This window comes from Pristis pectinata, chromosome 1 (assembly GCF_009764475.1).
Source record: "Pristis pectinata isolate sPriPec2 chromosome 1, sPriPec2.1.pri, whole genome shotgun sequence".
In the NCBI taxonomy this organism is placed as follows: Eukaryota; Metazoa; Chordata; class Chondrichthyes; order Rhinopristiformes; family Pristidae; genus Pristis; species Pristis pectinata.
The window spans coordinates 118,981,588-119,003,792 of NC_067405.1; the positions used below are offsets into that span (position 1 = coordinate 118,981,588).

The 22,205-nt window shown below is 40.0% G+C and overlaps 2 protein-coding genes across 4 annotated transcripts in view; one reads left to right on the top strand and one right to left on the bottom strand.

The window, feature by feature from the left end:
- The window catches only part of LOC127575953 (cytochrome c oxidase assembly factor 8), a 19,542-nt gene extending 17,134 nt beyond the window's left edge, over positions 1 to 2,408 (bottom strand). The window contains exon 1 of the mRNA XM_052026228.1: positions 2,169 to 2,408. Coding sequence (XP_051882188.1) covers positions 2,169 to 2,321 — 153 coding nt within the window. The 5' untranslated portion in view covers positions 2,322 to 2,408. The remainder of the gene's footprint in view (positions 1 to 2,168) is intronic.
- Positions 2,345 to 18,413, top strand: bag5 (BCL2 associated athanogene 5). Of its 3 annotated transcripts, XM_052026170.1 has the most exons (3): positions 2,427 to 2,479; positions 3,251 to 3,397; positions 10,534 to 18,413. In XM_052026170.1, exon 3 carries the CDS (start codon positions 10,566 to 10,568, stop codon positions 11,910 to 11,912), a length of 1,347 nt encoding a protein of 448 aa, XP_051882130.1. In that variant the 5' UTR covers positions 2,427 to 2,479; positions 3,251 to 3,397; positions 10,534 to 10,565; the 3' UTR covers positions 11,913 to 18,413. The 3 variants fall into 3 exon arrangements, with proteins under 3 accessions (XP_051882120.1, XP_051882139.1, XP_051882130.1); XM_052026160.1 differs by lacking the exon at positions 3,251 to 3,397 and having other exon boundaries at positions 2,345 to 2,479; XM_052026179.1 differs by lacking the exon at positions 3,251 to 3,397 and having other exon boundaries at positions 2,421 to 2,479; positions 10,471 to 18,413.
- Positions 18,414 to 22,205: the final 3,792 nt, after the last annotated feature.

Genomic DNA, 22,205 nt, shown 5'->3' on the forward strand with positions numbered 1-22,205 from the left:
GATAGATTGAATGGGGATAAGGGTGGCACAACATCGTGGGCTGAAGGGCCCATACTGTGCTGTACTGTTCTATGTTCTACATTAAATAGTAAGTAAACTTGAGTGCCTTCAACACTAGTATAAAAACTAGAGTGCCACAAACTGACATCTGGACACGTGGCAGCTTGATTGTGTAATTACAAATGAATCAAAAGAGATTGAAGAGGAAGAGCGTATTTCCTAATATTTTCTTCTACAGGATTAAGAATTCAATTCGCAAAAGTAACATCCAATCAGTGGACTGTCTATAATAGCCACCCAGGAATAAAATGCAGATTCTGTGACTGCTTGGGGAATAAGCACTGTTAGGGGAATAAGATGGAGATGGTAGACAAAACACCATGGTATTTGCTTATCAGGAATTATAAGAAATGAGATTGATATATTTGAGATGGAGTCCAAGAAACACTATAATTCAAAGAGTTTATTGGATGATCACAGATAAAGTACCCACTTGGTCCACCAACACACAAAGAATGTAAAAGCCTAAAAGTTATTTTTAAAAATCCCACTGTTAAAAAAAGTGGGGCATAGTACATATTTAATAATGTATTATGAGTTTATATATGAAACAATTTTCTAAACCTTCAATGTTTTGAAGAAAATTATCCCCTATCGTGAAAAAGCACCAGTTTGATTGCTGAATTATAAACTGCATTTCTATACAAATATAAATGTTATTAAATTGAGAATCTTACAATGCCCATTTGATGAAAGAGGTTTTGTAAATATTGAAAAATGATTGTTACAAATGCATTAATGGTAAAAGATACATATATAGTGTCTCTAATCTCATATTACTAATTAACATTAATTTTCTCATTATTCCATTTTAAAACTAAACTAACATAAAATGAGAGAGAAAGGAAAGGACCAAGTAGTGCACACCATTAATTCCTCAGAATAAGCAAACAATATATTCATTATAACCAAATTATTGAAATTCTTTGGTCTCAAAGAATTAAGCATTTTGAATCTGTAAGATACTGTACCTAACAAAATTATTCTAAGCCCTACATGTTACAGTAATGGGCCAAATTGCACCCATCCTTATGCCTTGTGGTTACTTACCAAACCCACTTCCAACCTCCACACCCCCACAATCCCTTGGGCGCAATAACCTTGCCAGCCGCTCAGGTCTAATTGAGCTGCAGGCACTGCTGGAGCAGTGGTCCAAGTGGAGTAGTCTGCAAGCAGTGACCAGGTGATGGATCTGTCAATCCAGACCATCTTTGGCTCCACCCTAACACAGTGGACAGAGCCCTTTGGCCACATCTCATCTATTTCAGCATCTCTGCTCTCAACCACCCTCCTGATGGACAAAATAAAGATAGAGTTTCCTCGTCCTTACCTTCCACTCTACCAACCTCTGCAATCTACTGATCATCCTTCATAATTTACAACAGCTCCAACAAGATTCTAACACAAGATGTATCCTTCCCTCCTCTTCCTTCTCAGCATTTTGAAGGGATTGCTCCCTTCGCAATTATCTAGTCCGCACTCCCTTTTCCACTTCCAAATGCAACGGTTACAGATACAACACCTGTCGTTTCACTTCTTCCCTTTCCAATATCCAGAGACGCAACAATCTTTCAAGTAAAGCAGCGATTCACTTACACTTCTGCCAAACAATTTACTGGGTTCCGTGTTTGCAATGTGGTCTCCTCCACAATGAAGAAGCCAAACGCAGATTGGGTGACCGTTTTACAGAGCATCTGCATTCAGATCCATAATTCACTTGAGTTTGTAGTTTACAGCTGCCTGCAAAAACAACTAGCTGTTAAGTATCCACAGTAAAAACTCCAAATTAATTTTTGAAAGTTTAGTTTTCTGTACATTAAATAATGGACAAGGATCACAAAAGTTCATCGACGTACTTTTAATGATCCTGAAAAGCGCATTTGTTGTAACACCATGAGATGCTGGTGTTTGTACAAAACGACAAGCCTTACTGCTGTGAAAAATTTTCTCAGTAATTTACCTTCGACAATGTGTACAATACCTGCCATCCTCTGGAATAAACGCAAATCTTCGTTAACCTCACCTACGGAGGAAAATATAAGCGCGGAACAGATTTCCAGGACAAATTTGCTTTGAAGGACCTGAAGTCGGGGACACTTGTCCTTTACCTCGGCATCATGTTCCCTTCGATCAGGGGCCCTAGTTGAAGCCGGACGGCCATAACTCTGCGCTTCGGCTCCCTTTGCAGAAGCGCTCTGAAGTAGCCTTCTCCGGAATGGGTTTCTGCAGGATGAGACCAGAGCCCCGAACCCACGGCACATCACTTTCCGCGGTCAACCGCGACACCTCCCCGCTCGTTTGACAGCCGGTTACAATTTACGGCAGTGAGGCAACCGAACCTATTTCCTGTCGTAAAAAGGAGTGCCGTGGCGTTCCTGTCGTGCGGCCAAAACATCCGGAGCGTCTTCAGGTGTCGCAGGTAGGTTGCGGCTGTCGGTGGTGTTGTCCCGCTCTCTGGTGGGACCGTGTGCTCGGGGTCGTCCGCTCCCCCTGCGAGTGGGACGTTGTCACTGTCGCATTCAATGGGAGCAGCGGGGGGGGGGCAGACCTCGGTTAACCTGGGCCCCGGCTGAGTTAACCTGGCAGCCTGGGTGAGGGTGTGAACATGGCGCCGTGGCCCGGCCCACACCCGACCCCCGCAGGACACCGTGCGCCGTCCAGCATCTGCCGACCTTTTCAAACCCGAACTCTTGTCCTTTACCGACACACGTTTGTTTTTGAATCCCGAGAAAGTCACGGGCAGCGGACCTGCGACACCCGGTCTCGATCCTGTCGCTACCTATTCCTCTCCAACCCCTCCCTCCTTCCCTCCCTATGCCGCCAGTTACAGCTCGCCCAAACCACGCTGCCCTTGAATATTGTGTGCTGGTCTAGGCTGGTCTGGTCTCCCGAGCCGAGGATGTATTACAGGGAATGAAATGAATTTTCTGTTGTAATGTCTTGAATATGCTCAGCAACTCAGCCTCCACAGCCCTCTTGGGTATAAATTTCCAAAGATTCACCAACCTTTAGATGAAGAGACTTTTCATCTCTGTTCTCTTATCTGATCCCTTATTTGAGACTGTGACTCCTGATTCTAGACATTCTAACCAGGGGAAACAGAACTGGATGTAGATCGATTCCTGGGTTGTGAGAGTTTACACTTTGAGGAGAGATTAAGAAGTCTAGACCATTTCTATATTGATTTCAGAATGAGGTGTTTGTGAAACATACAGAATTCTAATGGGAAGCAAAAAGGTTGCATATGCAGGAAACCTGAACAAAAAATGGAAAAGGCTGGAACAATGCAGCTGGTTAGGCAGCGCTCGTGGAGAGAGAAGTCAAGTTTACATTTCAGGTCAGTGACTCTAAACAGCACTCAGGACCTTGAATTACAAGTCAGTTTCTCTCTCCACAGATGCTGCCTGATACACTATTTTCTGTGTTTTGTTTTAATTCTTAACTGGGCTTGGCAGGGTAGATGCAAGGATGATGTTTCTGCTGGATAGACTGGCAAGTAAAATTTGCATTACAAAAATCCAGGGCAATAACTGTCAAGTGAGAACCTAACAACTTGCCTGGACATTCAGTGGCATTACAGTTGCTTAGTCCCCTTTCATCAATGTCATGGGGGTTACCATTGACCAGAAATTCAACTGGACCAGCCATGTTGATGCTGTTGTTCAAGAACAGATCAGAGGTTGGGTATTCTGGGGTGAATTACTCACCTCCTGACACTGCAAAGCCTTTACATTATTCACAAGGTACAAATGAACAACCTAATGAAGTGCTATTCACTAGCCCAGAGGTGCAGCTGCAACAACTGTCAAGAAGCTCGGCACCATCCAGAATAGAGTAGCCTGCTTAATTAGTACCTTACTCACCAGACTAAACATTTATTCTGTACACCCCTGACGCATAGTAGCTGCAGTGTGTACCATTTACAAAATACACTGCTGTTATTTGCCTAGGCCTTTCTGACCACACCTCCCAAATCCATGACCACTGCTGGCAAGTAGGACAAGAGCAGCAGATTGCAAAGGAACACCACCACCTGCAGGTTCCCCTTCCATTTCACACACCATTCTCATTTGGAAGTATATCGCTGGTCAATCATTGTTACTGTTTTAAATCTGAGAAGTTCCTACCCAACAGATTAGTGGGAGTACTTTCACCAGAAAGACTGCAGCACTTCAAGAAATCAACTCACAACTCACTAATGAGGGATGGGCAATAAATGCTGGTCTTCCTAGCAACATTCAGATTCTGAGAAATGAATAAATAAAAACAAAGACATAAAAGATTGGGCTAAGGGGAGATGCATATAAGAGGACAGCAGACAGGAAATAGAAAATATGAAAAATTCAGGAAGGCAGCATTGCTCAGCTTGGGAATATGGCATATCAAATGCAGGTAAACTTCAGAAGCGCCTTGCCTGCCATGTTCCAGTAGGGGATCCCTATTCAAACACAAAACCTCACAATTCCTTAACTTGCAGGAATTACTGCAGCCATTGCCAGTACTTGTTATCAGAATGAGAAAATGGAGAATATTAACTCAATATTTGCTGAGGTTTCTATTGAGATTCATTGGGGTAGAGTAGGAAGCTATGGACTCCAAGGCCATAATGGAATGGGGAATTAAAATGGCAAGTGACTAGAAGCTTGGGGTCATGCTGCAGTTCAAACTGAAGCAGTTATTAATGTGTGTTAGGTCTATCAATGCAGAGGATGGGATATCTTGGGCAACAAAGTGGTATTTCACTCGAGAGTATCTGACAGCCTGGATCATGGAAAAAGAACTTTAAAGAGCAACTCTTATCCTAGCATGTAAATGCACTAGGTAGATGAAAAAATGAATTAGGGTTTGTGGAGAGCTCAATACCTTTGAAATACCAAAAGGGGAGGAAAAAATGGTGTGTTTTGTGGTGTCATAACCTCAGTAGTGGTGGTGGATATAGCAAAGCATAACCACAGAAGTGGAGGCAGCTGAGGTGGAAGGCTTGGACAAGGGGACCCCTATCATAGAGAGAGTGAGGCGAGGGAGGAGATTGCTGAACCATTGGTTAGGATCTTTGAGTCCTCGTTGTCAATGGGGATGGTACCGGAGGATTGGAGGGTGGCGAATGTTGTCCCCTTATTCAAAAAAGGTAGTAGGGATAGTCCAGGGAATTACAGACTGGTGAGCCTTATGTCTGTGGTGGGTAAACTGTTGGAAAGGATTCTAAGAGATAGGATCTATGAGCATTTGGAGAAACGTGGACTGATTAGGGACAGCCAGCATGGCTTTGTAAAGGGAAGATCTTGCCTCACAAGCCTGATAGGGTTCTTTGAGGAGGTGACCAGGAAGATTGATGAGGGTAGTGCAGTGGATGTGGTCTACATGGATTTTAGTAAGGCGTTTGACAAGGTTCCGCATGGTAGGCTTCTTCAGAAGGTCAGAGGCCAAGGGATCCAGGGAAGCTTGGCTGTGCGGATTCAAAATTGGCTTGCCTGTAGAAAGCGGAGGGTTGTGGTGGAGGGAGTGCATTCAGGATTGGAGGGCTGTGACTAGTGATGTCCTGCAGGGATTGGTTCTGGGACCTCTACTTTTTGTGATATTTATTAACGACTTAGATGAGGGGGTGGAAGCGTGGGTTAGTGGGTTAGCAAGTTTGCAGATGACACAAAGATCAGTGGTGTTGTGGATAGTGTGGAGGGCTGTAGAAGCTTGCAGAGGGATATTGATAGGATGCAGAGCTGGGCTGACAGGTGGCAGATGGAGTTCAATCCAGAGAAGTGTAAGGTGGTACACTTTGGAAGGGCAAACTCCAAGGCAGAGTACAAGATTAATGGCAGGATTCTGGGCAGTATGGAGGAGCAGAGGGATCTGGGGGTTCATATCCATAGATCACTGAAAGTTGCCTTGCAGGTGGATAGGGTAGTTAAGAAAGCTTATGGGATGTTAGCTTTCATAAGTCAGGGGATCAAGTTTAAGAGCCGCGAAGTGATGATGCAGCTTTACAAAACTCTGGTTAGGCCACACTTAAGAGTACTTTGTCCAGTTCTGGTTGCCTCATTATAGGAAGGATGTGGAGGCATTGGAAAGGGTGAAGAAGAGATTTACCAGGATGCTGCCTGGATTAGAGAGTATGGACTATGAGGCGAGACTAAAGGAGCTAGGGCTGTTCTCATTGGAGAAAAGGAGGATGAGGGGAGACATGATAGAGGTATACAAGATATTAAGAGGAATAGATAGAGTGGACAGCCAGTGCCTCTTTCCCAGGGCACCAATGCTCAAAACAAGAAGACGTGGCTTTAAGGTATTGGGTGGGAAGTTCAAGGGTGATGTCAGAGGGAGGTTTTTCACCCAGAGAGTGGTTGGTGCATGGAATGCGCTGCCTGGGGTGGTGGTGGAGGCTGATACATTGGACAAGTTCAGGAGATTGTTAGATAAGCATATGGAGGAATTTAAGTTAGAGGGATATGTGGGAGGAAGGGGTTAGATAGTCTTAGGTGTGGTTTGAAGGGCAGCACAACATGGTGGGCTGAAGGGCCTGTATTGTGCCGTATTGTTCTATGGTTCTATGGAAAGATGTGACCACAGAAATATGGAAAATGGTACAGACATGATCAGGGACCCTATCACCTGTGTCGCAAGGAAAGTCGTCAATCTGAAAAGCTTGCTGTATGTCACTTAATATAGGTGCTGCTATTATACATTAATAACTGTCTCGGTTTGGAGCACAGCATGACCCCCAGTTTCTAATTGCTTGCCACTTGAATTCTCCATTCCATAATGGCCTTTAGCTTTCCATAGAGACTGCTTGATCATTTGATTTCTTCCCCCCAGTATTTTCGACTTTTATTTCAGATTTTCAGCACTAAGTGTTTTGCCTTTACTATAGTATTTGAGATAATTCCTAACCAGAGTTGTCATTTGTACTCATGAAAAACATTCTTGATATTAATATCTTCAATGCTGTTGGAGGTATTTTGACTCTTGCAACAGAATACATTATATTAGAATTCTGTAAATTAGAATTTGTATGTAATTTTGTAATTCTGGTCTTGCATTAATCATCTTTTTAATTATGCAACTTTGTTATAATAATGTGATGCTACTTTTAAAGTAACCTTAAGAGTTTGTGACAGTATATTAACGCATTATGTTCTGCATATAAAAACTCAAACGTGGTTACCACCTAACTCACTAGAGGCCTTCCTGTTGTCTCAGACAGGACACACGTTCTTTTGTTTGTTAACATCAATTTTTAGCATTGAATCCCTGAATGAGAATATAATTCGTAATATAGAATACCAAGGGTATAGGTGTACAGATATGCTGAGTTACAGAGTAATAAGTTGATGGTTTAAGGCCCATATATGGGCTGAATTTTCCATACCTGATAGAAATGGGACAGCAAACCCAAAAATAGTAGCTATTAACCTACTACCCACAGCTGATGTGGTAGCTACAGGAATATATTTCCAGCTCTGCTGCCAAGCACCACAACCTTCCTCTGAGTCAGGCAATAAACCTGTTTAAATATCAAGTGACTTTGTGAAATACATAGAATTTCAGTTTCAATTTCTGACCAATATTAGGTGGTAGTCTGACCAATGTAGATCCCAAAGGCAAGTCACTGATCATTTTTGTGAAGTAGTGAGGATTAGGACTGTCTATTCAGGCTCCAGAAATCCATCTTTGGCTGCTATTCCACTCCTCACAAACTGAGCTCATCTTCCTTCAAGAACCAGCTGAGGCCAACCAAGATGTCTAATATGGTGGTAGCCCAGAACTTGCAAATTGCTCTGAGGATACTAGATTCTTGCTGCAGCTAACTAGTCCAATGCAAATAAGGTCTTCTAAAATGGGCCTGGCTAGCTGTCTGGATTATGTTCTGAGACAATATGCAGCACATGATATTCTGAACATTTTAGATGTTCATTAAATTCAAGTGAATGTCAGCAAGGAGGAAAGGTTTCACAATATAGTACTGTTTACAATTCTAGGTGGAAATTTGATGGTCAGGAACAAAAAAATACATATTTTATTGCCAATGGTCTAAAGGAGGGTGAGGAAAATATATTTTGGAAGGCTATTGTATTGGATAAGCACAAAAATAAACAGTCATTTGTCAGACAATATTTTCCTTTTTTTCTGGAAAATATTGAAGGTAGCAAGAAAGCCTGTCATTTTCAATTTAGTCAAACTTTTGCAATAAAACTCTCAGTAGTCAAACATTAATTAAATACTACAACTGATTTATCATCTGGTGAGTTTGCTTTTGGCTGGACTTTGGAATAATAGTACATAGAGATTAATTTCTTTCCTACAAATGAGAAAGAAATGGAAAATTCACACATTTCTCATAGATCAAGCTGACTTCCCTTTTTGTAATTCTTTGCAGTGACATTGAAACAATTTCCTCCTTATCTTTTTGATTCTAATGAAGGAAAAACCTTAACTAGGAAGGCAATTTAAAGAAAGTATTAAAACAAATGGCACCTCTTTTAACTTGTCATTTACAGTGGCTTTTGCTTTATGATTTCATCAGTGAAACAATGGGTCTTCTGTGATCTAGATTGCTTAGCAACATGGAATTATCTACTATTGCTGCATTCATTTGAATACATCAATTTTTCTTAGAAATCAATGCATCTTCACTCTAGAATAAATCTCTTTACGAGGGCTTGCTTGAAGTTGCCCTTATGTAGACATTTCAGATCTGTAAGTCTGAGCATTCTTGTACTGACTTTTCTGCATCCTTTTTTTATGTATGCTATTGGTGCTGTAAATTGTGAATCTAAACAAGTAAATGTATTATGACTAGTGTCATGTAGCATTGCCTAATGTGATGCTCAGCAACACAAGACAAGATTGTTCCAGGTTTTATATCCCACGTGATGGATTTCACCTGGCAACATGATAGAGGATGTCACAATTAGCTTGTGAGCCACTGGTTTAGGTACCAGAAGATCAAGTAAGATGTCTGTTATGATTCTATTTCGGTGATTTCATTTGAAAAGTGAGTGAGAGAAGGGTTAGATTTAGAAAAGAAATGTCTAAGTAGGTTGATACTGCTGAAAGTTAATAGCCCAGAATTTACAATCAACAATGAGCCATCCACACAATGAAAGCAGAACAAAGCCAATCGACAACACAGCAGAGCTTTTAAGTTTAAGCCACAACCCCCTGGCATAAGTTGCTGTAAAATCTTTCAACTTCTATTTCTGATTTTAAAAAAAATAAAAATGTACAAATAATTCGGTATTATGTTATTAAAAGTTCTTAAAAATTAAAACAGTTAAAAGATTAAATGAAAACAATTAAAATACACAGATACTAATGTTTAATCCCTCATAGCATTCCCTTCCATTGAAATCAACAGAGAAGGTTTCCCCACTTCAGATCCAACTTGACACAGGTTGTTTGTGCAGAAACCACAGAGTAAGTGGTTGGAAATACTTCCAGCTTCATGGTTCTTTGCCGAACTCCACGAGGAGTCCAATAATGCAGAAAATGTTACAAGGGAAAGCGAGTACAAACAACTCCCTGCAGCTTGGGGGCTTCAGCACTTGTACAAAGTTGCTGTCAGTTATTTGAGGGAATCTTGCTGCCTAAGTGGGAAACTGCTGACATGTCCCTGCAAAATCTGGGCCAATATAACTCAGCTATGAATATAAAAACATAGGAAGTAAAAGCAGGAGTAGGCCATTACTGTGAGGAATCAAAGGGATCAATGAGAAAGTTGTTTGTGTGTTCATAGGAATAGGAGCAGGGAAGTTATGAGGGCATGAAAGCAGAGTTACATATATACATCAAAAGATTGGTCAGTTGATTTACAGTGGTTGATAGTTAATGTAAAGAATTCCACCCCATTCAATCTTTCCTGTTACATATGACAGATTCAGTATCATTTGGCTTTTTTGCACCTATTCTGTATCTCGGTGTCCTTTTAATATGTGGATACCAGAGTTTTGCACAATATTTCCCAATGTGGTCCAACCAAGATCCTGCACAAATTTAACATATAGTTTTTGACTTAGAACTTTGAAACTGGAAAAGGAAGTTATTAACTCAGAACAGCCTCAATCTGCCCATTGTTGGCAGTTGATAATTGATCAGCAGTTGTAAGTGCTTGTCTAGCAGGGAGTAGCCGTTGTGTGCAAGCATTTAGGTCATTACTTTTAAATGTGTAAACTTCAGGTCAATGATTTTTCAAGGGACATGGTGCTTCAGGTTTATTGAAGTTCTTGTAATGTTTGTGAAGGAGGATGCAAGCAAATTAAGTTGATTAATAATGAGTGAAAACCTGACTTAGTTTCATTGTCATACATTGAGGCAGATTTTGCAGTAAGTAGCAAGCACAATTGGCTCACCACAGGTCTTGATTCCAACTGGTATAAAACCTTGTTGCCATTTGACAATATTTATTATTGCCTCTAGAAAAAGTTTAGATCTGATGCCAAGAAGTGACCTCCTCACCAGAATGTTTTCGTTCAATTTCAGACTTACAATGATAAATTAGGGAAAAAGAAAATATGGACATGGGTCAACAGCATCCTTCTTTGATAAAGGTTCAAGAAATTCAGAAGGAAATACAAGAAACCAGTCGACTTGTATTTTCATTCAGTGGTACGCAGGCTGATAAAGAATACAAGCAACTGGAGAGCTTCTTGACCAAGTTGCTGTTTGAGTTAGATGCAGTAGATACAGATGGCAAGCCAGAAATTCAGAATGGCCGCAAAAATGCAGTAAAGGCTGTGGAGGAACTGTTGAAGGAGCTCGAGCAAACTGCAACTCACCCATCACGGCTGAAGGTGGAAAAAGTCTTTGGTGATGCACAGCAGTTGGTTACCGGTGAATTATCTTCTGCTGAGGGCTTAATAACTGAAGAGTTTGCTGATCGCATCCAAGAAATCATTTTTCAACTGACACAGGTAAAAACAGGAGGGAAAATTAGTTTGAGGAAAGCCAGATATCGAGCACTGACAAGAATTTGTGCTGTACAGGACATCATTGAAAACTGCATCGGTCGACAAGCATTAAGTTTACCTCTATCCACAAATGCACATCCTTCTGTTTCTAAAATCAATTCTGTTTTATGCGAAGTTAGCAAAGCAAGGTGGGATGTGATTGGCCTATTGATGAGCCTAAATGCCGTGGAGAATTGTGCACATTTGTCTCGAATCCTCACTGGATTGTTAATGCAGTTGGATGCTATAGATGTGGCTGGACACTCAGAAGTGAGAAACTACAGGAAACGTGTGGTGCATGAAATCAATTGCTTACTGGGACATTTGGAGATGGAGTCAGAGGGAGAGTCTGCTGGGCGTTATGACCTCGCACAGAATCAGTCCATCAAACGTATAGAAGAAATACGTCAGAAGACAACACAGTTAAAACATCAGCTGCTGCAACAGGAAAATGCTTCTGATTTGCATTTCAAACCACATGCTGAACTGCAAAGTCTTCTCACTGAATTGGATCAAGTAGACATTGACAAAAATCCATGTATTCGTGAAGCTAGGAGAAGATCTGTAGTTGACGTGCAGGCTGTGATTGCTTATGTTGACTTGAAGGAGATTCTTGAAAATAGAGAGAACATGAAAGAAGAGCTGAAAAGTGAACATCCATCACAGAAAGCTATATGGAAGGTCCTAAGTCATTTATCAGAATTTCAGAGACAAGTACTGTCCTTTGATGGAGCTAGAACTGACAAGAATTATGTGAGACTGGAAGAAATGCTCACAAAGCAACTTCTTGCACTTGATGCTGTGGAAACCCAAGGGAATGATGGTGCTAAGGTTGCCAGAAAACAAGCAGTGAAGTCTGCCCAGAATATTCTTAATTACCTAGACATGAAAACAGATGAGTGGGAATACTAAATTGCAGTTCGATGTGTGAAGTGTAGCTTTTGTGCTTTTGTGACTTGTGCTTTGCACTATTTTTAACTGCTTAAGAGAATTGTTCAGGCTACTACCTTTAACAATTTCATGCAGATTAAACCCCATCTCATGTTATCATTTATAAAAGTAGACTTCAAGAAAGTTTTTGCACTATGACTGCAAGAATTGAATGTTATGACTGTGTTTTGGGTATTTCATTATGATGTCGTTAAGACTTAAGTAAAGTAGCATTTGGAAATACTCTAGTTAAAATATTGAAGAATTTAAGCCCCTATAAAATGTTGTTTTTCAACTCATTTTGTTTTGAATTTCATGTTCAGGCCATTAGCTGAGAAGAGTGGGTCTTTAGCTCCAAATATTTTCACAGGCAGTATGGAGTGCTGGATGTTTTCACACTAATTATTTTTGTTTTCTTTATGAGCTATGCATTTTATTTCTATTTAACATTGGATTAATATTATTCATAAGCATAGCTGATTGTAAACCTTAGTTCATATATAGCAAGCCACTGAATTGGGCCATTAGCTGTATTTTCTCTTAAGACTACAACTCAGTATTGAAGATAATAAAAAGTGATAGATTATTTCAAAAGTGAATGGCATTGGCAAAGAAATTACTTTCAAATATCAGTGTTTCAGAGATGTTGAGTGCCCATACTTGGATGACTATTTCATCAAACATGTTTACACTGCACTTGAGAATGTTTCCATGACTCTTGACAGATAGGTGTGAATAGATAACTCTTTGGAGAGAATCCATATAAGTAGCTGTACTTGACCGAAGTGCAATTTAAATGGTATTTAATAATACTCAATAAATTAGATTTCAATAAATTTGAATTACAATGTGTTAATTTTTACCAAAAATTTCGATGTTGATGGGATACTTAAACTGGGATAGGGATTAAGGAAAAAGTTAACACTGCCATCTCACGATACTCCATAGATTTACATAGCACAGTATAGCACAGGAACAAGTCATTCAGCCTATGATGTTTGTGCCAGGCATGATGCCAGATGAAACTAATCCCATCTGCTCGCCATGATCCATATCCCTCCATTCCTTTCACGTTCATGTGTCGGTCTAAATGCCTCTTAAATGCCACTATAGTGTCTGCTTCCACCACCATCTCTGGCAGCGCATTCCAGGCACCTACTACTGTCTGCCAAAAAAGCTTGCCCCGTGTATCTCCCTTAAACTTTCCCTCTCCCTCTCTCACCTTAAAGCTATGCCCTCTAGTATTTGACATTTCTGCTCTGGAAAAGAGACTCTGACTATCTGGCTGTCATAATTTTATAAATTTTACCAGGTCTCTCCCTCAGCCTCTTGTACTCCAGAGAAAACAATCCCAGTCCGTCAAACCTCTCATTTAGCATGGGAATTTTGTGAAGCTTCAAGGAAGTTATTCTGGACACTGATGGCTACAACAATACTATGTAATACAGTGGTAATGCAAGTAGATAGCAACATAGATATCAAGCAACAATAATACCATATCTATGTACATTACTCACCACGTTTAAGTCTGATGCCTCAAGGATGAGTCCTATGGAGAGGGGGTGAAGCATGTTCATTGAATAAGAGACCATAAGTATATTATTTCATATTAAATTACTTAATCTCCATTTTAAATTATGGTAATGTAATACGTACATCATTGTTATCCCCATTCCACAAAAACAAGCCGATTAAATCTATTGTATCTTTCCCCAGCTCACCCTTGCCCATATTTCTACTATATCTCAAAATAGAAGAAACACCACTTGTCCAAACATTATTCAAAAGTGTTGAATATAAATTAAACATATTGGATGGATAAGGGCACTGTGAATTCATCAGTATTCAAATTACATTGGAATCAATATTGTACCTTGCCTTCCCCTCAAAAAAAAATTAAGCCAGCTTTTAGAAGTAAGGAATTTTATTATGTTCTTTACACCTTTAAATGAGAAAAGACAACTCCTTCTGTGGTATACCCTTTGTTCAACAGTAGTATTAAATTGGTAATTTCTGCAGTTCAAATGAGGCAATTGAATTGCAATAGATTGCCATTCAATACCACATGTATATCTTGTGAAGAACATGATGAGTTGCAGTTTTTAAAGAGAGTATTACACGTGAATTTTAAATTCTGGTCTTTGTCTCCATTTCTACAAAATATGATTCTACATTAGTGTGATAACAAGATTTTGATACTCCTAACCCAGATAGCTATCATACATTTTTCTCCATTTTTGTGAAATAGTGGAAAAGATATGCTTGAGAAATATAGTAAGGCTGCAGATAGGCAAAAGCATGCAACAATCATTCTCGCAGTTTCCACATCTTTCCCCACACTTTGGATTTAAAAGATCTCAAAAGTCTTGTAATGTTCATTGTTGCTTTCGATGCCGTTTATCTACATTGCAAGTAACAGTGTCATCCCAAATGGTTCCTCAAATAAATCTGCAGAGGTGTTCATGCTAGCTGCAGTATATGGATTTGTTTTTTTGTTCTGGAATAGTTGGAATTAGAGAACCATTTTTCAATCATCTGCTAGCATTTCCATGAATATCAGTGGACAGGGGTGGCTAGGCAATGTTAACTGGCATCCAGCGTTAGCTTGCTGTCACTTGTGCAAAATTCTGCTCCACATGAGAGGCTGATAACAATTCTGAAGGAAAGCTTAATTAGAGCGTTGAGACCCCACTTTGGTGTTGGTTAAGAGCCCAACCCTACCTGGGTTGCTTCTAGAAAGACTAAGGTATCCATTTTCAAAGTCAGTCAAGTTTATTGTCATATGCATAAGTACGCGTATGCAATGAAAAGCTAACTTGCAGCAGCATCACAGGTACAGAGCATCGTATAAGCAGCATTCACAAGGAAAACATAAATTAATCATAAATTATACACAATTTTGACAAGAAAAAAACAATTAGAACAAAGAAAAAAACAAGGTCCATTTTAGTGCAAAGTGATCAGAGTGGTCATAGTGTTGCTAAACTGTAGTGCTGATTCTTGAAGCTGGTGGTGTGGGACTTCAGGCGTGCGTACCTCCTTCAGAAAGGTACGTCGGTATTAATACTAACAGGTATGTCCATATCACTGATCACTCCCCACCCCACTCCACCCCCACATTGGTGCTGATTATTAGCAACCTACAACACTTTGTGATTTCCTGATATTGCAGAGGAAAGGCCTATTCTTCCATACAAAGTACTATGTAATGTGTGTGGTAGATTATCAGAGCATCTCCTTCCAAAGTATTCCTTCTCAGGAGGCTAAGGCAAGCTGTGCCTGGAGTCATAGTTTGGGCATTCTTGAGCTAAATGGTGATTATTTCCTATTAACTTCCGTCACTTACAAGTATCAGAGGAGATATTTGACTGTTTCCTTCAATTGCTTCTTCTGTAATTTATCCTCCTCTTTAGTGGTTAACCTATAAGTAGAATGGTCAGGTGAGTGGATAGGTGTAATTACTGCCATGTCACAGAGTTCTGCCAGTATTGTCTGTAATTGGGAAAATATTTTGTACTACGTTGTGACTTTTTTTTTGAAGAAAGTATTAATGAGTAACATCCAAAAATCCGGAAAATCAGTCAGTCCAGCACCAGCTGAAGTCCCAAGGGTGCCTGGTCACTGGAGTATTACTCCAGTTGGAGAATTTGGGTGTGGGTTGTGGGTTGGATGGTGAGAGCATGTTATCATTAAAAGAGAGAAGGCATTAGATGTCAGTGGGCTTAAAAGGTAGATAAGTCCCTGATGAGTTGTTTCCAGGGTTGCTCTGGGAGCAAGGGACAAGATCACTGGGGCTCTGACGTTTTTAAATCTTTGCTTCCTTCATTCAGGAAAAGCAGCAGGGACAAACCAGGTATTAGTCACTGTGTGACTAACATCAGTGGTAGAGAAGTTACTGGAAAAAATTCTGGGTTCCAGATTAATCTGCATTTGGAAAGGCAGGTATTAATCAAATTTTGAAAATTTGATTAAAATTTTATAAAAGTTGAAAATTTATCAACCATGTGGCCACCGAGCAAGAAACAGCTCTTCTAAATTTCACATGTGACAATCAAATGGCTTTGTTAGAGGGAAGTTCCTGTCTTATATCACTGAATTTTGACAAGGCCCCACAAGGTCCAAAAGGTTAAAACCCACAGGATCCATCTCAATTTGGCAAAATTGGCTTGGTAATGGGAGACAGATCAATGGTGGAGAAGGTTTTTTTTTTGTGATTGGAAGCCTGTGACTACTGATGAACCTCAGGGATTGGTGCTGGGATCCTAATTGTTTGTTATATACATTAATGATTTATATTATTAATGTGGGAGATATGATTCGCAAGTTTGCATAGGACAGAAAAATTGGTGGTGGTGTTGATAGGGAAGAGTGTAGTCTTAGGCCACAGGATGATACTGATCAGTTGGTAAGACAGGCAGAGCAATAATAAATGACATTTGATCTTTATAACTGCAAGGTGATGCACTTTGAAAGGGCTTATACATGTAGAACATACACAATGAAGGGTAAGGCCCTAGGAAGTATTGAGGAAGAAAGGGATCTTGGTGTACAAGTCCAAGGATCCCTGATGGTGGTAGCACAGGAAGATTAAAAGGTATTCACGATTAGCTGGAACATAAAATACAAGGGCAGGGAGGTTATGGTACAAAGTTATAAAACATCAGTTAGGCCATTGTGTGCAGTTCTAGTCACCAGACTACAGAAAGGATGTGATTACACTGAAGAGTGCGCAGATGAGATTCACCAGGGATGGAGCATTTCACTAATGAGGAGAGACTGAATAGGGTTTGTTTTCCCTGGGGCAAGGGAGGCTGAGGGAGGACCTGATAGAACCATACAGAATTCTGATGGGCATAGATATGACAGATGGTAGGAAACCTCTCCCCATAGAAGGGTGTGTAAAACTAGAGGACATAAGTTTAGGGTAAAGGGCAAGAAATTTAGAGGGGATCTATGGAGGATTTTTTTCCACCCAGGGGTGAATGCAATGTGGAACCTACTGCCTGTGGGTGGAAGAGGTTTAGTAGGGGCAGAGACTCTCACATTTGAGTAGCATTTAGACAAACACTTGATTCATGCTAATTCCATTTAGATGTTAAATATTTCCAAATGCATAGAAAATATTTTTGAAATCACATTTTATCATTAACATAGTTTGTTAAAATTAATTCTGTGATGGATGAAATTCATGGTAATTTTTGTGTAGTGCTTATGTTAACAAATCTACAATTTAAATTTATTTTACATTCTTAAAGTTGATAAGGCATTAGTATTCAACATAATGTAGATACTTACTGAATGTCATTCTTTTATCAGAAATATCAGCCTTCGAGGCGGCACGGTAGTGTAGCGGTTAGTGTAACGCTGTTACAGCACCAGCGACCCCGGTTCAATTCCCGTCATTGTAAGGAGTTTGTACGTTCTTCCCGTGTGTCTGCTTGGGTTTCCTCTGGGTACATCAATTTCCTCCCACATTCCAAAGACTTACAGGTTAGGGCTAGGAGTTGTGGGCATGCTATGTCGCCACTGGAAGAGTGGCGACACTTGCGGACTGCCCCCAGCATATTCTCAATAACACAAAAAGACGCATTTCACTGTGTGTTTCAATGTACATGTGACAAATAAATATCTAAATATCTAATGGGTAGTAGCTGTTGAAATGCATTAAATTACATTGCATTTTAATTAATCCTTGCTTAATATACTGTAAATAATAGCCATTGCAATATTCATCAGATTGTTTAAAATGTTATCCTTGGCTACCCTGGAGCTTGTGGGAATCAATTAAGTCAAATGACCAATCTTTCTACAATGGTACTAGAGTCAGAAGTACAAACCTGCTTTTGAAATCTTGCGCTATCTTAAACCTCTGCAAGCATAGAAATCATCACCCTCTCACCAGCAGTATGTCATGGTTGCATTGTATACGTGTATGGGGAGCCTTGCAGCAACACAACCCAATCCTGCAAAGGACAAAATGACAAGGTAGATTGGAACACCAGGTTTTATTTTGCTGTGCTGTGCCTAAAGTCTCTACTTGCGTTTATATCAATGAGACAAGTATTGTGAAAATCATAAAAACAGTAGCTGGAGGAAATCTGAAACAAAAACAAACAAATGTTGGAAACAGTCAGGGGGTCAGGCAGCATCAGTGGAAAGGGAAACAAGAGTTTGTGTTTCAGGTCCAACATCCTTTGTTCTGATGAAGGGTCTTGGACCTGAAACACGAATTCAGCTTTTCTTTCCATTGATGCTGCCTGACCCCAGTTTTGAATCAAGGATAGTGTTTGTTTTCAATTTGTCTTTGCTGGAATGAGATTTTAGTCCATAATATTTGATGATTGTAGAAAAATAATCTTTGTTTTCTGTTAGTTTTGTTGTGTATATTATCTTGTAATTCAATCGCCAGCTCAGAATGTTTACAGTTGTATTCTTGTTGAATAGTACCGTCCAAAGAATAAATATTCTTTTGAATTTTTCTTATTCAGTGAGTTTTAATTATTGTGTTGATTGCACTCTAACTAGATACTACTTTTGTTGATCTATAATAAAAAATAACTGGGCAAATATGGAAACATATATGCTATCTAATCATTGAGTTACTAGACTGCCTTTATGTTGAAAGCAGATGTATAATATTGACTCCCAGTTCGAGAGGATTTTTTTGTATCAAATTGGCACCAAATACAAGTATAAAATGCAGGCTTCTTTGTTGTGTTGTTACAAAGGTTAGTAATATTACACTGTACATTTGGTTTGAGCTGATCTTGCAACACCACTTACATTTTCATTATACAGCCAATCGATCTTCAGAATGTCATTGAATATTGGAAAAACTTACATGGACCTTGATCAATCCTGAAGATTCGTTTTTGCAGCAAATATTTGTTTGAATTTAAATCATAACTTTTTAGGACAGAAAAGCAAACAAAAATAATCCTACTGCAGAAGTCCCGTAAAGAAACAAATGAACCTCGATAAAATTCAAATCCATTAAGCAGAGTTGGTTGAGGAATGAATGTTGAACAAGTATCTAAGAGAATTCCTTGCATTGCCCCATATTGGTGTTGTTTATTATTGTCACTTGTACCGAGGTACAATGAAAAACTTGTCTTGCATACTGATAGTACAGGTCAATTCATCACACAGTGCAGTTACATTGATTTAGTGTACAGAGTGCATTGATGTAGTACAGGTAAAAACAGTAACAGTACAGAGTAAAGTGTCACAGCTACAGAGAAAGTGCAGTGCAATAAGGTGCAAGGTCACAAGGTAGATCGTGAGGTCAGAGTCCATCTCATAGTATAAGGGAACCGTTCAATAGTCTTATCACAGTGGGGTAGAAGCTGTCCTAAAGTCTGGTGGTACGTGCCTTCAAGCTCCTGTATCTTCTACCTGATGGAAGCGAGAAGAGGAATGACCCGGGTAGGTGGGGTCTTTGATTATGCTGGCTGATTTGCCAAGGCAGTGTGAGGTAAAGGAGGGGAGGCTAGTTCCTGTGACATGCTGGGCTGTCTCCACAACTCTCTGCAGCTTCTTGCGGGCCTGGGCAGAGCAGTTGCCGTACCAAGCTGTGAATGCATTCAGATAGGATGCTCTGTATCATGCATCGATAAAAGTTGATGAGTGTCAAAGGGGACAAACCGAATTTCTTTAACTTCCTGAGGAAGTAATATAGGAGATAAACAAAATTTCTGTTATATCTTCTCTGAGGGATTGTGCTCAAGTACTAGATGAGGTTCCACATCCACAAATGCTGGCTTGTACAGAGGAATTCTTCAGTTGATGGAATACGAAAGGAACACTATGCAAGATGATGTTGAATGTTCAAAACTTAAAGCATTTTATTACTCATTCATTGAACTCCACATCTGACCAGGAAGAATGTTGGGATTTTCAGGCCAACAAAATAATCCATTAAATTTCCTGTAGAGTCTGATACTGCTGTTCAGTCATCAGAATGATGTAACAAAACCACAGAAGTTTACAGCACAGGAGGAAGCTTCTTTGGAGACACAAGAAACTGTAGATGCCGGAATCAGGAGCAACACACAAAATGCTGGAGGAACTCCGTGTTCAGGTAGCATCTTTGGAGAGGGAGAGAAATAGACAGTTGACATTTCGGGTCATGACCCTTCACTTAAACTGTTCTTTTCTCTCTACAGATGCTGCCTGACCCACTGAGTTCCTCCAGTATTTTGTGGGTTGCTGCAGGAAGTATTTTGGTCAAAATACTTATCACACTCTCTCCCCATATCCATGTATTTTCCTTCAATTCAAATATTTTCCCAGTTTTTGCTTAAATGGTGAAATGGCCATTGCTTCAAACATTCCTTATAATATAACATTAACCTCCCACATATCTATCTTCCTAATCAGAGGAAGTGATCTTTCCCAAAAATTCTTAATAATTTTACAAACTTTTATCTATCTTGACATTTGCCTCAGTTGAAAGAATCCTCTATCTAAATCCTATTATTCCTGGCAATATTCTGTCAAATCTATGCTGCACATTAACCACTATTTTCCAGTATCCAGTGTATATGTTGCTGAACTGGTAAACTTGAGGCTTGGACCACAATCCCAAACAAAATGGTTGCTGAAAATCCGAAATAAGAATAGAACATGCTGTAAATACACAACAAATCATGTGGCAGATATGGAGAGAGAAAACCAGTTTATACTTCAGGCCATGAAATGGATGCTGGAAACCTGAAATGATGCAGCCTGATTGGCTGAGTATTTCCAGCACTTTCTGTTTTTTATATATACATCTGTTCAGGTTGATCATCCTTCATCAGAAGTGGGAAATACTAGCGTAAAGTAAGTTTTAAGTCACAAAGAAGGGGAGGAAGGGCAGAGAGAACAAAATGGGAGTTTGTGATAAAGAATAGGGCATATTGCAAGCCATGGGGATATTAGTTGAAATAGGACAGTAGTTGGTGAAATAACAACAAAAAATGTCTGGGGGGGGGGGGAGGTATAAATAGCAGATAAATTAAGGAATAAGGAATTACCAGAAGGTAAAAAAAAGGGGATAAAACCCTTCGTACCAGAAAAGTGAGGTTCAAGACTGGAATGGCTAATTATTTGAAATTGTTGGATTCATTGAGTCCAGAAAGCCAAATGTGTATAGTTGTTCCTAAACTCCCAAGTTGGGCTTTATTGGAGCAGTGTAGGAGGCCAAAGACAGAGTGGGTGTAGAATAGAGAATTAAAATGATGGCAACTAGAAACACAAGGTTAACCCTGCAGACTCAAGCAGAGGGGTCTGCAAAGTGCTCATTCGACCTTGTCACGAACCAGCAACAAAAGAAACACACTGAGCATGATTCAGTGTTAAAAACTATTTTATTAATTACTACTTATGATAATACGTAAAATAAAAGTAAAAATGTTAGTATGTTAGAATTCAAAAATGTTAAACCTCGAACGTTAACCCCAAAACTAAACTCGTCGTGTGTGTGTGTGACAAAGTCCCAAACTCCAAGTTCCGGAATGGTTCTTAAAGTTCAGTTCCGCAAGCCATAAGGTGAAACATGAGCAAGGGCTTCTTCGACAACCACTGTTGTCAGACGATAAGACGTAGATGTAGAGAACATAGAGAGAGTAAATACGAAATCCAAATGTTCCACGATGGAACCCAAACGACACTCCAGTGTTTACTCGGTAGTGACTTCCTCACCCCGAAAAGCATCCGAATCGTGGTCATCCACACAAATACCTGTTTCCTTCTACAGGTCAGCAACAAAGTGAACTCCACCAGATTACTTCCAACTTCCATAAATGGATTTCAGTGGCAGACACAGTTATTGTTTCTCATCCATCGATAGAGAAAACTAGCAGGCTGGTGTCTCTCTCCCTTCTCTCTCTCTCTCTCTCTTTCTTCTTCAACAACGTCATTACGTCCTTTATCTTCTATTGACGTAAGCACGCCCCACACACACACACACATACTCTCTCTCTCTATCTTAAAGGGACTTTCACTGAGTCCGTAACAATCTGTGCTGGGTTTCCCCATGTAAAAGAGAGCATGCCTCTCCTTGGCTGGAAGCAGTGCAAGTAAATCATTGCTTCACATGGAAAATGCGCTTGGGGCTCTGGAGAGTGGGAAGATGAGGTAAAAGAACTAATGTAGCATCTGCCACATTTGTATGGAGGAGTGTCATGAAAGGGAGTGGGTTTTGATGGACGTGAGTGGGTATTGGTGGATAACAAGCAAACCAGAATGTCCTCGAGGGGAATGTCCTTTTAGAATGTTGAGAAGTATAGGGGT